Source organism: Silene latifolia, chromosome 8 (genome assembly GCF_048544455.1).
Source record: "Silene latifolia isolate original U9 population chromosome 8, ASM4854445v1, whole genome shotgun sequence".
In the NCBI taxonomy this organism is placed as follows: Eukaryota; Viridiplantae; Streptophyta; class Magnoliopsida; order Caryophyllales; family Caryophyllaceae; genus Silene; species Silene latifolia.
The window spans coordinates 3,343,263-3,360,413 of NC_133533.1; the positions used below are offsets into that span (position 1 = coordinate 3,343,263).

At 40.1% G+C, this 17,151-nt stretch overlaps 1 protein-coding gene across 1 annotated transcript; it reads left to right on the forward strand.

Annotated features, from left to right (window-relative positions):
- Positions 1-453: 453 nt before the first annotated feature.
- On the forward strand, positions 454-1,218 carry LOC141597543 (uncharacterized). Its single transcript, XM_074418011.1, has one exon. The coding sequence runs from the start codon at positions 454-456 to the stop codon at positions 1,216-1,218; it is 765 nt and encodes a 254-aa protein (XP_074274112.1).
- Positions 1,219-17,151: the final 15,933 nt, after the last annotated feature.

Consider the following 17,151-nt stretch of genomic DNA (forward strand, 5'->3'; position numbering starts at 1 on the left):
GCTATGACTGTTGATAAATTCATTGATGCCGAGGTAGGGGAATGGAGGGTCGACGAGTTGCGAGCATGGCTGATAGAAGATGATGTGCAGAAAGTTATGAGTATTCCTATTAGTCGAAACATGCCAGAAGATCAATTATATTGGTGGCCATCTCGCAAGGGTGACTATTCGGTAAAGACGGGGTATTGGCTTGGAATGGGCTCTTCGACATCTAACCATAACATCACGGTTGATGGAGTGGGTGACGAGATTTGGAAGATCATTTGGAATTTAAAGGTACCCCCCAAACTTATTCACTTTATTTGGCGTGCTTGTACGGGCATTCTCGCGGTCAAGGAGAATCTATTCCGTAGACATTGCTTTGCGACAATAATACTGTGACTTCGTGACAATGCGAATGAAACGGTGCTACATGCCCTGTTTCAATGCTCGTGGGCCAGGATATTTGGACAAATGAGTGGAATGATGGAAGTGTTGGATAGTCTATCGACCACCTGTTTTGTGAGATGGTTTTTGGAGGCGTTGAGGAGCATTGAGAAGGTGGAAAGAGGGCGGTTCCTTGCAATTTTATGGGCAATCTGGTCAATCGAAAACGCGAGAATTTTTGAGGAGGAGCGACCCAATCCCGATGTTATTACTCTGGGGCTTGTGCGCATGGTCTCGGATTATCAAAGTTGCCTGGATGTGAGCGAGATGTGTGAGAGTAGGAGGCATGGTGATGCTCTTGGAGACAGTGGCTGGAAACGACCGGTGTCGGGGGTGATTAAAATCAACTCTGATGCAGCCGTGTTAAATGATGATGAGATCGGGCTTGGTGTGGTGGGGAGGGATTCGGAAGGAATGGTGGTCTTTATCGCGAGTAGGAGATGCTATGCTCGTTGGACGGTTGAGGTAGCGGAGGCCAAGGCGATGCTTTTTGGATTGGAGGTGGCGAGACGTCTGAATGTGACGTGTATTTCGTTGGAGTCCGACGCCCTCAATGTGGTACAAGCGGTTCGAAATAGTTCGTTTGATAGAAATAGCTTTGGTTTGTGCATTAGAGACATTTGTAGTTTTTCTTTGTTGTTTGATTTGCGTGAAACACTTCATGTGAAACGTGGAGGGAATACAGTGGCTCACCTTGTTGCGCGGTTATGTGCTAACGCGAATGAGGAGCTTTGTACTGAAACTGATTTTCCGTCCTCCGTCCTTACAATGGCGGAGTTGGATTTAATATAAAGAAATCACGTTTCCCTTGCAAAAAAAAAAAAGTAAATGTTACCTTTGGTGTGAATCAGAGGGAGTATATATTGGTAATGAGAAAAACCAATATGTAAAATCAAGACAATCAATTCTCTTCAAGTAAAAAATATGTAAAATCGAAAATAAATCTAATGAAAATAGAACAATTACATTCGATCATTGTAGAGTTGACAATTACGCATATTTTAAGGGTTATGATAAATACAACCCAGTGGGTTGTATTTAAGCAACCAAAAGAGGAAATAAATAGTTAGTATATGCATTAATTTCATTGATTTATGCGTAATTTACTCTCTAATTTCTAAATTAATGCCAAACATAGAAGGTTATTAAATGTTTAAATACAAGTATACAACTCAGTGAGTTGTATTTATCATTTCCCTATTTTTAAAATCATGTATGGATCTGGACAACACCCATAGAAGAAATAGTCTCATGTCAATATGCCATATTTTATCATTGATAGAAGTTTTCGGTACGTTATCTTCACTTTGTCAACGAAACATGTAGCTACTACGTGACAAGTAGTTCACAATTATGTCACATCTCTATTATTACTCTATTTCAGGAAAAAGTATGAAGTCGTATTGACTCAATATTAAATCAAATTTCATATATGCAAATACAATAGCTAATGGAATTTCTTATTTTGAGATGGTTATAAATGTGAAACAGGTCGAAAGTCGGCACAATCCATATATCCAGTTAACAATGAGTTATCTTGTGTTAAGTAATGATAAACACCATGGCGAAAATAAATCTAACAATTAGGGTACTTGAAATCAAACTGAAAAGCTAACTGGAACAAAAGAACTTATTTTGGTGAAATGACCTAGAGTACCAAAATAAACTCATTTTTTCACTTAATTTTCCAAAATAAACTCATTTTAGATTTCAGTTAGCTTTGCAGTTTTCAGCTACCTTTTCAAGTTCCAGCTACCAGGTCGTTTTACCAAACAGAGCCTATGTCTTCTTATTTCTTTTTCCTTTATTTTAATTCGGTATAAAACGTGGACCGTTAGATCGCCACTAGATGAAATCTTAAACGTTGAGAGAAACTGATCGAAATGGAGAGAATCCGAATTGCTCAAATGCGATCCTTATCATGGGTTGAACTTTTCATTACGTTAATTTCACTTCGTCAACGAAGCATGTAGGTAGGTGACAAGCAGTTTTCATTGATCGCACATCTATTATTACTCTATAGTATACATGAATAAAGTATGAAGTCCTATTGACTTAATATTAAATAATCTCATTTCATATATACAAATACAATAATGCAAATTCATACTCTATTTGAGATGGTCATAAACGTAAAACGGGTCTGAAACAATTCAAATAATATCCGGTTAGTAATGAGTAAATTAGTACTATAAATATGTTATTAGATCCGTCTTACGCCTACAAAGAATGAAAATAATCCATATAAAGTAAGTAGTCATAGACTTGGATTTCTCTATTAGCCTCCCATAACCTGTGAAAATTAAAAAACAAAGGCGAAGAAGACGATCAATGTCGGAATTAATGGAAGACGACGTCTACTACGCAGCAGTGGTAGGCGACTTTAACGTATTTAGCAACAAAAATGAAGAGCAATTACTAAGAAAAACGTCCCAAAATAACAATATAATTCACATAGCAGCTCAGCACGAGCAAATCTATTTTATACAAGCAGCACTCGAAAGCCTCCCTCAGACGCCAACCTGCGAGTCGCTAATATGTGACCAGAACCGCCACGGGAACACTCCGCTCCACATTGCGGCTGAGGTTGGGGATGAGGCTGTTGTCCACCAACTTTACGAGTATTTTTCAATGCAATGTGGCAGTAACAAGGAGGTCCCGTGGAGGTTGATGAATGAGGACGGCAATACGCCGGCTCACATTGCCCTTCTCTACAGTAACGTGTCGGTAGCCATGTATTTGGTTGAGAAGGATCGTTTTCTCGCTCGCGTAATGAATCATTCTAAGGAGACTCTTCTTCATCTAAGTGTCCAACACCATGTTTTTGGTAATTCAATTTCTTCCTTCTTCTTTTACCTTTCGTTTACCTTGTTAGATTTGATTTCACTCCATCTCGTATTATTATTTGCACATGACTTATATGTGAGTGTGGTACCGCGAATCCGCGATTTGTGTACTAGTGTACAACCAAGTGGCGCAATCACATTTTCAAAGATGATAAATTAATCATGTCTGGTTTATCAGAATCTAGTTTTTCATTCTATCATTAGTTCATTACTAGAAAGTTTTACATGCATCGGTCAAAGTGAGGTGAAGCATACTCACAGGGCTGTTTGGGAGATTTTTGTGGCCCTGTGTGAACTATCAAAACGGGTTCTAAGGTGTTTAGATTAAGAAAAAAATGAATAAAGATCCGAGTTTTTAATTCACAACTCAAAAAATTATTCTAGAGTAAAGTTCTCAATTAAAAAAAAAAAAATCACTTCTTAAACAAGGAAGCTCTTCTTGCGTTCATTAAAGCAAAATCATCGATTCATTTCCCACCTGTTGTTCAGAAGCGTGAATACTTCGTGTTGGGCATATGTTGCGTCGGTGTTCGCTGTCCATAATAGTACGATATTGTCCGCTTTGGGGTAAACCCTCACGGATTTACTTCTGTGCTTCTTCCCAAAAGGCCTCGTACTATTATATTTTGTAGACACTTATAAAGATGATATTCCATCTTTATTCTACCGACGTGAGATATGAGTTTGCACCCTAACAATCCACCCCTCAAACCAAGGACCATCATCTTAACTCGGACCTTGACCACCACGGAGAACTTCCCACACCATGCAGCCCCATCACCTAGACAACCGCATCACCAAATTTTGATAACCTCTCCTTAAAGACGGGCTTAGTGCTACACTTGCATACCAAACTCCTCTACATCCAATATGTAAAGTATATGTGAATATTATAAATTGTATTGATGATTAGAAAGAGTTACATAGGGTTATATTTATAGTAATTACAAAGACTAATTAAACTAGGTCTAACTTAGCAAAGATATACACCAAAATTAGGGGAGCTAAAATAGGTAACAAACTAACTAAATACAGAGGAAGAGTTTGCATGAATCACGTGTGGTTTGTTCCACATTTGTAGGAGGATTGACTTGAATGATATGTATCATTAACATTCCCGCTCAAGATGGACGGGCGATAGCGAAGACCAATCTTGGAAGAAAGCAGTAGAAATCGTGGCTTATGGAGCGGTTTAGTTAGAGTATCCGCGAGCTGATCAGACCCGTTAATGTGTTGAACCCGAATATGACCTTTGCGAATTTGTTCCTTGACGAAATGAAAGGCAAGAGCGACGTGTTTCATTCGGGAATGAAAGACCGGATTGGCCGAGTAGTGAGTAGTGCTCAAATTATCACAATATATTGTTGGCGGAGCACTAGTTGATAGACCAAGTTCAAGCAGTAAGTTTTGGAGCCAAAGGAGCTCGGCAGAGGTGCTTGCAACGGCTCGAAACTCAGCTTCGGTAGAAGAGCATGAGCCCGCTCTTTGTTTCTTGGCGGACCATGAAATTGGATTACTACCTAAATAGATAATATAACATGTGGTAGAGAGAAGGTCATGAGGGTCACCTCCCCAGTCCGCGTCACAAAACGCATGGAGGGATAGTGGAGCATTGGTGGACAGGTGAATACCGAGTTGAAGGGTTCCATTTAGGTAATGCAAGAGCCGCTTAAGAGCAGCCCAGTGAGTAACGGTGGGATGGGTTAAAAATTGAGCTAATTTATTACCTGAAAAAGCTATATCGGGTCGTGTAAGGGAAAGGTATTGCAAACTACCAACAATGGAGCGATAGTCGGACTCGTTTTCAACAGGGGCAGCGGTATCTTTAATTAAGGGTGGGTGTGGAAGCATAGGGGTTGATGCGGGTTTAGAGTTGTCCATGTTGAATTTAACAAGAAGGTCATAAATATTTGGTTTGATTTAAATGTAATCCATTTTTTGTAGGGGTGACCTCTATGCAAAGGAAGTAGAATAGAGGTCCAAGGTCTTTGAGTGAAAATTTAATTGAAATTTGAGAAATAAAATTTGTAATGTGGGTTTTATGTGGTCCGGTCACAATAATATCGTCAACATACACTAAAACAAATAAGGTTGTGACGGTTGTGTTGAGAATAAAGAGTGACGGGTCGGATAAGGAATTTCGAAAACCTGAGGCAACGAGGTATGTTTTTAGCTCGGTGTACCACGCGCGTGGCGCTTGTTTCAGGCCATAGATAGCTTTGTTGAGTCTGCAAACATAAGAAGGGTTAGTTGTGTCAATAAAACCAGCCGGTTGACTCATGAAGACGGATTCCGTGAGTCGGCCCTGCAAAAACGCATTATTAATATCAATTTGATGTAGATGCCATTTCTTAGTGACAACAAGTGTGAGAATGAGACGGATCGTAGTTGGTTTGACAACAGGACGGGACGTTGATGAAAGCCTTTAGCAACTAGACGAGCTTTGTGTTGCTTAAGACTACCATCGGGATTGTATTTGATGCGGTATACCCATTTGCAACCAATAACGTTTGAAGCTAGGTGAGGGGGTACTAAGGTCCACGTTTGGTTTCGGGTTAAGGCAATGTATTCTTCTTCCATAGCATGGCGCCATTGAGGGTGGAGAAGAGCTTGTTTGGTTGTGTTTGGGGTGGCGTGTGTAAGAGATAGAGTAGCGGCTTTTGCAAATTTGTCATTCTAGAAGTATTTGGGGTTAGGTTTAATAATGTTATTTGATAACCGGGTTTGGTGAACTGGTGGAGGAGGAGGAGGAGGAGGAGGAGGAGGAGGAGGAGGAGGGGGAGGGGAAGGTGAGGGAGACGAAGGTGGGGTGAGGGCAGGGGTCGAGGTAGGAGTTGTTGTGGCAGTGGGTGAGGGAGGAGGTTGTGGGCTGGCTGGCTCACTGGAAGGGGTCACGGCCCACGGGAGGTGGGGTGGGTGATGGCTGCGGCGGAAGGAGAGGTATAGTGAGAGTGCACTATTGGCTTGGGGTATGGACGAGTTCAAGAGAGGAGTCAGAGAGCTTAAGATACGGGAATTCCATTTCAATGAAGCGGACGTGTCTCGAGGTGTATATTTTATTGGTGGTGGGATCGAGACAAAGATAAGCACTCTGTGTGGCGGAGTAACCAATAAAGACACAAGGGATCGATTTTGGGTCAAGCTTGTGAGTAGTATACGGTTTTAGCCACGGGTAACAAAGACAACCAAAGGGACGAAGTTTGTGATAGTTGGGTTCTTGGCCGAATAAGTGTGTATATGGGGCTTGGTTAGTGAGAGTGGTGGATGGAAGTCGATTTATAAGGTAGGTCGCTGTAGAGAAAGCATAGGGCCAGAATTTTGGTGGCATTTGGGGTTGAGTTAGTAAAGCTAAACCGGTTTCGACAATATGGCGATGACGCCGCTCCGCAAAGCCATTGTGCTCGGGTGTGTGCGGAGGGGACGTGAGGTGAGTGACGCCATTATCGAGTAGGGTAGGGTTTAATTTAATGTATTCACCACCGTTATCCGAATAAAATTGACGGATAGGCCGTTTGAAATTTTTTCGATAATTGCTTTAAATCTGGTGAAAGTGAGTAAGGTGTCGGATTTATTTTTTAGCGGATATAGCCAGAAATAATGGGTAAAATGATCAACAAATATAACATAGTACTTGTAGGAATCGTCGGACACGATTGGTGAGGTCCAAACGTCGGAATAAACTAGGTCGAATGGTGCTGTATATTTGAGAGAAGAGATTGAAAAAGGTAACTTGTGACTTTTGTTTATCAAGCAAGAATTACAATGCAAAAATTCGGAAATACGGAAATTGAATCTAGAGTTTAATAAACGCAAAGTAGAATTGGAAGGGTGCCCTAATCGAGCATGCCACAAATGACTCGAGGACTTATTGGTGGCTAAGGCTTGAGGTGGCGTGGTGGAGGGGCTCCATTGGTATGACCCATCAACGAATGATCTTTCAAGCAGAGTTTCCCACGTCTTGATTTCCTTAAAACAAAAAGAGGTAGAAGAGAATAAGGCATAAACATGGTTATCGACACAAAATTGTGAAACTGATATTAAGGGTCGTGAAATTTGTGGGACAATAAGGACATTAGAAAAACGTAAAAGACGAGTAGAGGTAGGGATAGAAAAAGAACCGAGGTGGGAGATAGGCAAGGATGAGCCATCACCAATTACGAGATCGTCTGGTCCGTCATAGGGTGTGTGGAAGGCAAGGGTATTGAGGTCATTTGTAATATGGTGAGAGGTTCCACTATCAATGAGATAGGAAGAGGAGGAGCCTGCGGTGGTGGTGGCAGTGTGTGCGGTGGGGCGTGGTTGTCGTGCAGGAGGTGGAGGGAACACGACATTTGGATAGTCCCTTTTGAAGTCGGGGCAATCATGAATGACGTGACCAGTAGCACGGCAGTATTGACAACGTCCTTTGAACGGGTTTGGGTTTGGGTTGGTGCTGTTCGAGCCACGCTGGAAGTTGGTGTGCTGTTGTTGTGGACGTGATTGAGTGGTGTTGGTGGAAGGTGAATAGCGGTTATTGTTGTGGTTGTTGTAGAAAGGTCGGGTATAGGCGGCGTGAGCGGAGGGGTTAAAGATGGTGTTGGTGTTTGCGGAGGGTTGATTTTGAATGGTTAATTCAAGTTGAATTAATTTTTCATGAAATAATTCAAATGAAATGGGTACATCACGAGCTCGAACGGCATCGATAATGGGTTTGTATAAATTATAGTCGAGGCCATTAATTATGTGGGTGGTGATGTCCTCGGCATCGACTGGCTTGCCGAGTTGTGCAAGTTGGGTGGTGCACGCTTTAATAGCAAGCATGTATTCAGATATGGTTTTTCCGGTGTGGGAAATGGTGCGAAGACGATCCTTCAATTGAAGAATATGTCCTCAGGATGGATTGGCGTAGGTGGTGGCGAGAGTGGTCCAGGCTTCGTGAGACGTGTTGGCGTTAAGGAGGACGGGGGTGACGGCATCATCTTGTGTGCCAGCAAGAGCACCTAATATTAATTGGTCTTGATGAAACCATGTTTCATAGGCGGGGTTGGGAATGGGTTCGGGATCGGGTTTGGCTGTGGTGGCGGCAGGTGTAGTGGTTTTGGGTGGTGCTTTGGTGGTGCCATCAAGGTAGGAGAAAAGGCCGAAGCCTTGAAAGAGACGAGTAATTTGGTAGTGCCATGCGCGATAATTGGTAGGGGTAAGCTTGGTGCAAGACGGAAAAGAGACAGATAGGAGGCGTTTGGTTGGTTCAGCTGAGTTAGGGATTTGGGTGTTGGTGGTTGCCATGGGTATACCGTTGAGGAGAGAGGCAGCGAAGGTGGTTAGTATAGGATCGATAAGAACCTGATACCATGTAAAGTATATGTGAATATTATAAATTGTATTGATGATTAGAAAGAGTTACATAGGGTTATATTTATAGTAATTACAAAGACTAAACTAGGTCTAACTTAGCAAAGATATAAACCAAAATTAGGGGAGCTAAAATAGGTAACAAACTAACTAAATACAGAGGAAGAGTTTGCATGAATCACCTGTAGTTTGTTCCACATTTGTAGGAGGATTGACTTGAATGATATGTATCATTAACACAATATACCCTGGATTGGATCCGAATTCACTTCCTCAGCGCGCCACATCGGCCGCCTTTGGACTAACCATGAACCGCTATTATTGCCTCCATTAAGCCTCAACCCATCTCGCCAGGTCGTTGACGATCTTCTCTTGGACAGCATGCCGTCTCATCACTGTGACACCCATGTCGCCTCTCGCGAACTTATTAGCTCTCCCTCGAGTTATTGGAGTTCCACGCCTTATAGTGTACGTCCACCTTCTAGTCTTGACTTGATAAATCTCTGTGTCTAGCCCAAGTCAAATCTTGGGCTTTGATACCACTTGGTGTGCGGAAACGTGAATACCTTGTGTTCGACTTCTGCTGCATCTGTGTCCACAACCCATAATAGTACGATATTGTCCGCTTTAGGCCAAGCCTCACGGATTTACTCTTGGGCTCCTCCTCAAAAGGCCTCGTACTATTATATTTTATATACCCTTATAAAAGATGATTTTCCATCTTTATTCTACCGATGTAGAATATGAGTTTGCACCCTAATAACACCCACTTGCACTATCCACTATCATTTTATGAGAGAGACACTATTCGTCTACAACTTTAGACATGCAATGTCCGTCTAAAGTGAGAATTTGTGTTTATAAAATACAAAGACAGTAGAAGAATGGTAAAGGAAACTGTTGGTGCGAAATGAACCAGTAACAATGAAAGATAAAAAGATAAAAAATTACAACCGGTTTCGTAGTGACGTGGTATGAGAGCCACTGCCTTGAAAACTACGGCAAGGCCGTGGTAGCGATTAGAAAATGCCGGTAGTTTCCTAAGGATTTACACTACAACACCTAGGCTCTCCCACTCGAGATTAAGAACTTCTGGAACGGAGACAAAAACTTTACCCCGAATTGTTTTAGATAGAAGAGAGGAAGAAGACATAAGAGATGTGTTGTTGTGTGTTTTCTAGAGTGGGGACCTGCTTTATTTATAGCAAAATAGAACATCAAGAGGAGCCAAAACGGTTCTACAAAATCACAGATTTACAGTCAAAGACGTGATTAGTGGAGCTAATTAGCCTCCTTAAACGCAACCACTAACAGTCATAATTGACTGACTGTTAAATCAAATCGAAATGATTATGATTTTTTTTCATTACTATTTCGGCATACAATTTTATGAGACTTATATATTTATATAAATATATTACAAATATGCATTAAATCAAATTGAAATAATTATGGAATATTATATTTCTTGGAAATGTAACTTGATTTATTTATCTTTTATTAGTTTCCAAAATATAACATACTTATATTATATTTGTGTATGCTAAATAATTAACATTTTTATATTAGTTAATACCATAAGTGAGGCATGTTTATTTTAGGAAAAATCATCATATTCTGATATTCTTTAAATTTATACTTCAACCAAAACTATATAATAAGTCTCTTGGTTAGATCTATCATACATCTCTATCGATTAAAATTATATAATATAATTAATTTGTATAGATTTATTTAATTACACTGAAATCCCTTTGATTTCCGGATTATATATATAGTATTGATCGCTTAGAATGTAAAAGACTATAAGTGTAACACCCCATAAACCAAGGTGCCTTACCAAGACCACCCTATCACATGGAGTTGTTACCATCTCGGTTACCCGAGGTATAGTAATCAAAGGAGACCATAAAAAAACGTACTTTAAGTAGAAAAGTTTAATGTCAGTATATCACAAACCAAAACTGATAATTGAAATACAATTTCTCAAACTGAAATCCAACTAAAAATAAAACTATCATAACAACACAGCGGAAGACTAAAGATTCTAACATGTGATGACTTCATCCCCAGCTATATCCCGCGCGTACTCCAAAGAATTACATGTTAATAAACTGCTCACCATACCCGAATGGATCACCACAATTTTCAGAACATTTAAACGGGGCTAGTTACTGAATAAACAAGATAAGTAAACAACAACATCCAATAATACAAACACATTTCTCCAACTCCATCTCCTCACCAATCATCTGGCTACACACTAAAGTGTGTAGCCCTACCAGAATACCCATTGAAACAGATATTCCACTCCGCCAGTTGGAACCCAGCCGTACCACCTAAAGCTCCGCTCAACACCATAGAGCGAATAACCCATGTACATTAATGTGCACATCCCCTTATGACGGAACCACAAGGGGCAAATCAAGGGCGCGAAACCACTCCCACAAGTGACTCCAATCAGCCGAGGGCGCACCTCGCGAACCACATATAAACAACAACCAAAACCACAATACTAATATAAACATGCCAATTCCAATTAACTATCACAGTAATCATGCCAGCAAAACAATCATGCCATCTTATACTTATTATTTACGCAGTCAATTGAGTAGGGAAACCCTACCTGAGACGAAATCACCAACAATTAATGCAGCAGATAAAAAAGGCTCCTCTACGAAATCACCTCCTATAAACAGTAATTACATAATCACAAATTTACACATAATCACTCCCAAAAACCCCGAAATCACCCAATTAGCTAGGTTTTAACAACATTAACTATTTGACAGAAAAACAATATAGAAAACTTACCCACACGATGACGATCTCAGAAATCCAACAACCCTAGCCTTGATTTGATAGCAAAGAGAGAAGAGGATTGAACGTCACTTTGATTTTCTTTCGTAAAAGGTTTAGAAAGCAAAAGTAAAAGTAAAAGGAACTGTCGATAGAACTTTAAATACCTCTCCACGCTTTACTATCAAATCCGGCCGAAAAATCGTAAAACACGAATTACTCGATCGAGTAACTAACATACTCGATCAAGTACCCGCTACTCGATCCAGTTGCCCCTACTCGATCGAGTAACTACAAAGCAGAACACACTCCAGAATGTGACACTACCTTACTCGACAGAGTACCCAACAACTCAAATATCTTACCATAAGTTTTTTTTTGAAGTTTCTTCTAAAAAGAGAACGCAGCGAAACTATATATCCGGTTTCAAATTTTAGCGATACATATCCAACAGGTTTTTACATAATTCGTATCGTATATTTTTACCCATCCCTAGGTTTAAAAAGTCGACACACTTCACCGTCATTATATCACTGTGGCGATAAATTCGATACGGTGGACCAAATAACTTTCATAAATAGGATTATATATCCCGTTGTACTATAAGCATTGTACAATCAAGGTATAAGGATCCGAGCTTATATGTATTTTTTCTGAGTTAATTCAAAGTTCATGTTTTAATTTGTAAATGCATGAGTTCAATACTTTATAATAGAGCTCATATTATTTAAAATAAAGCTCGGATAATTTATAACAAAGCTCATATTCTACACCGTACAACTGGTTGTAATCCATGAATCAAATAACTTTGTCCAATTTATATGTGAATTGAAATTTCTATTCGGAGTATGATTTTTTGTTTAATATCAATCGAACAACTATTAATTATGAATCTCATATACCAGAAACGCAAGGACCTAGATCAGATCTCTGGCCTATTATCGAACTGCTGCTGAAAATAGACAGTTCAGTTACATGCTGGGAAGATGCAAATGGCGCAACTCCACTTCATCGAGCCACATCACTCAAACCCGCTTATTGCATTCCGGTTATTAAAGCCATGCTGGCTAATTGCCGCAAGGCTGGTGAGGTCCATGACGAGCGGTCTGGCCAAACCTTCTTGCACCGCCTCACAAACCATCAGGTGGCAAGCTACGAGCAAGGCCTAGAGTTGCTACGTATTCCACAAGTATATGCTTTAAGAAATACTAGGAACCGTGAAGGAGATACACCTTTACACCTTGCTGCTAGGAATCGCGACAGTAACATGGTTGAAGTCCTTTTAGAATTTTCCGCGAAACTTGTTATAAAGAATAATAGTGGTGTCTCAGCAGGGACTTTGGTACAACAACTTGAAGAGGTAATTGAGTTGATTAATTTCACTCCTGATCATTTCAGTCCAGTTCTAATAATTTCATTGTAGTTTAGTTCAATTCGGTTTACGTGGTATGATTTAACAATTTAATTTCGTATCATTGGTGAAAGTAGATGAGATTTACCGAGACTACGACAGAAGACAGGAGAAAATTGACGGAGGCAGAACATGAAGCTGCAAAAGAAGGAAATGTTGTATTCCTTAATGAAAAACTGGTCTCCTTAGGAACAAATTTTTTAGTCTCGCGAACACCCAAGGGAGGCAACATCCTTCATATATTAATGCAATGCAAATTCGATGAACGTTCAATCAACAAAACTGAAGAATTCATCGGACAAGCAATACAAAAAGTGCCCTTGCTCATCCGTCAAAAGGACTGTAACGGCGATACCCCTATTCACGTACTTGTGAGAAAAAATTATTATTCAGAAAGATTACTGAAGTTGAGCTGTAATTATTTCAACAAGGTGCGAGAAGAGGCTGGGGTTGATGCCAGAGCTCGGGTCTACTTCCCACCATGGAGACTGAAAAATCTCAAAGGTGACACACCACTTCATGTTGCGGTCAGAGCGGGACATTTTGATTCTGCTATAAAGTTGCTGGAGATTGATAACGAGGTGGCTGGCTACGTCAACAATCGTCTTAAGACCCCTCTTCATATTCTGGCCTCTTGTGATGGTAACTTCCTCCCTCATGGGTCTTTACTGTGAAATGAATAATATCTTAAACGAGAATCAAATGGAATGATTTGAATCCATTTCAGATGAGATCTATAAGCGTTTTTAAGTGAGAATTTGTATCCCGATATTTGTCAGTCAACCTGCTAACTTCGCTTCTCAAAATTAATAGATTTAGGCGATCAAACTAGGGATCAAATGGGCTGGCTGACAACATCCCTGATCAAAGCAAATGCTGAGCTACCTTATATGCAAGACAAGGATGGTCTCACCCCCTTACTTATCGTGGTTCAATATCTTCGTGTTCGCATGTTTAGAGAACTTTTTTTAAATTTCCCAGACTGCGTGGAAATTACTGATTATAAAGGGAGGACAATTTGGCATTTGTTAGTTAACCAAAGTCTCGACCATGAAGCTTCTTTATCATTTATCAGTTTTGTGAATGAGGTGACTGAGACATTTGATATTGTTCTTCATAGAAGAGCAATGACAAGAAGCAAGGACAATGACGGAAATACACCTCTTCATCTTGCTATTGCGAATCAACACTTTAGTCTCGCACAAATATTTCTTGGTAACCGGGATCATTGGAACGAATTTTTGGAAATAAAAAACAATGAAGGGTTTTCGTGTTATGATTTGATTGGATCAGCTGAGCATCTTCCTTACGAGGTAACTTACTCACTATAACTATGTAAATAATCTAAAGTTCGGCAGCTGTTCGAGGTTCTTGTTTTAAAGTCCAACGGTGGTACTCAAAACCCAAATTCAAATCTTTTGCTACTAAAACTCGCCTCTTAGCCTCACCTACATGAAACAAAACATGTCCTCTCTTGCCAAAATAAAACAGAAATGAATCAAAGTTGGCTGGTGTTAATGGTAAGGGCTCTCATCTCTTAAACAAGTGGTCAGGGGTTCGACTCCTGACTCTTGCGAATGAAAAAGCCAAACTTGGGAGGGGTCAACCCATTAAATTGTCTTCAGTACCCCGAAAAAGATTGCCCCAGCTTTTTTTCATTTCTCTCTTGTTTTTGAATGTTAATTTTGGATTTTTGTTTCCATCTAGTTTGAGAAATACCTATATGAGGAAGATAATCATCTATTTGGGCATCGAAGTTTGTATGGAGTCCCAACAACAAAAATAGTAGAATACGCAAACACAATTGGTGTAATAGCAGCTCTTTTAGCAACCATAACATTCACGGCAGCATTCACTGTACCGGGCGGGTTAGACAGCAGCAACGGAGCCCCACTCCTCCTACAAAAGGCAATATTTAAGGTGTTCATGGTGGCCGATATGGTGGCCTTGTACTCGTCGGTAATGGTCCTATTTTGTCTCCTGTGGATCATGACAACTGCTTGCAAAAAAGACACAATCTTACTCTTGGACGTAAGTGTGTTTTTGCTCCAAACATCGTTTCTTGCAACACTTGTTACATTTATGACAGGTCTCTATGTCACAACTATATCAACTTCGCCTTCCATTGCTATCTCCACTTGTGTTACCTGCACTTTGCTTATAATTCTTATGCGCAAGAAATTAATCATGTTGACCGTCGTGCCTGCCTGTACAACATTGATCATCTGGGGCAGGGTGCTTGGACGATCCGTGAGTAACATGTGGTCCTCGGTCAAAAAACGATACCATTATGGTTACTGGTAGTAATCTATGGTCCTTGATCAATGTATAGTCTGTGGTCCTTGATCAAAACACAATACTGAAACTTTATCCGAAGTTTCAGCATCATCATAGTCACTCACATGAGATACAATTTTAATATAATGTCATAGAACAAATCTTGGATAACATATGATTTATCTGATGTTTCAGCATCATCATACTCACTTTCACTTTCAAGTTGTTATTGCTTCCGCTACCACGAAAGTTCGAGTAATTTTCATATCAAACAATATTCAAGACCAAGTCCTATTTTTCTGAGTTTTTGGTAATTTGAGAGGATTTTCTCTATGCGTAACTATAGTTCAACCCCACAGCCAACAACCCCTCACCTAGAGCTGGCAAATAATGACACGACACGAAAACACGACACGAACCCGACACAAAATTAACGGGTTTGGGTTGAGGCTCAATGACCCATTTATGTAAGTGGGTCGACACGAACACGACACGATATTTAATGGGGTCGGGTTTGGGTTGAGCTCTCTAAACACGAACCCGACACGAATGATCTGTTTAATTAATTAATCCTAATTTTTTTTGTATTTCATCACATAAATATACTTAAAACTTTCCAAATATTGACATGACACGAAAACACGACCCGAACTGGACACGATATTAGCGGGTTAGGGTTGAGGCTTGAAGACCCATTTATGTAAGTGGGTCGACACGAACACGACACGAGATTTAAACGGGTCGGGTTTGGGTTGAAGGGTTTGTGACCCGTTTACATGTGACACGAACACGAACCCGACACGACCCGATCGATTTGCCAGGTCTACCCTCACCCACCCCCTGCCACCGCCGACCAACCCTCACTACCCCATCCCCATCCCCACGCCCACCCTTCCCGTCCCCATATTCGCTCCGACCACCCTCTCCCCACGCATACATAAGGTACATACTCCGTACAAGCCAAAATAAGGAATATTTCTTGTGTTTATATACCAAGTGCCCTTCTACTTGCTACTTGTTATTAAGGAGGCTAGTATGTACTCTCCCCATGCATGTCGCCGCTGTCCGGCTCGGCTCGCACGCGCCGTTTGGTGGGGCCTGTTTTGTTTTTATAACAAATAAATATTTTCTCGTCTTATTTTTTCTGTTGCACCGTGACTCTTCGAGTCTCGTGTAATCAACATTGGAGACTTCCCCTTCTTGTTACTTACAAATTCAGTTTTGAAAATTGTTACTTCAATTTAATTCTTATCTGTTTTTGGTCTCCTTTTCTACTATAAATAAGACGATTTTTTGACTTTTCAATAATCCAATTTTCATTCTACAATTTATACTTTCTCTTCTTGTTCCTTATAAGATCTGAGCAACAATTTTCGAGTTCCTACTTTTTCAATTGGGTGCAAATTGGAAGAGCTCTGTGTATACCTTGGGGAGCGTCGTTCTCAGTTGGATAACACCTTATCGAGGGCGATTAAGCTTCTAAGGCAATAGCTTCCATACCATGACATATTATTGTGCATTTACTTAAAGAACCTTTAAACAAATAACTAAGTTGAAGGAAATAATAAAATACTCGTATAAAGAAATACTCGAGTTAGACATACTTAGAAGAGAAAAATTTCTTTAAGCAAATGCACAATGATACATCCCCAGTATTGCTCTTTCACATATGAGTTTTACTCAATCACATACAATTTTTCATTATTTTTCCATACATTACCCCTCCCATAAACAAAAGAAAACTCTCTTTCTCTTCTTCTCCCAACTAGATCAAAATTTCTCCATTACTATAATTATTATATACTGTATAAATTGCATATTAAAAATTGATTATTCCATTAAAATGATTAGATCGCAAACGGGGGAAGTGGTGATTTAGCCCCATAACTCTTTACAATTGTGAAATTAAGCCCCATAACTCTCAATTGGAGTAATTTAGCCCCATTACTTGTACAAAAAGTGCAATTTAGCCCCAATTTAAATTCTCACCAAATTCTACTCAAAATCTCAATAGCTAAACCTCAATTTCTACTCCAATATAATCTTACCTTCCTCAAAAGA

Excerpts from the sequence above, each read along its gene's own strand:
- LOC141597543 (XM_074418011.1), top strand. The coding sequence starts at position 454 with ATGAGTGGAATGATGGAAGTGTTGGATAGTCTATCGACCACCTGTTTT.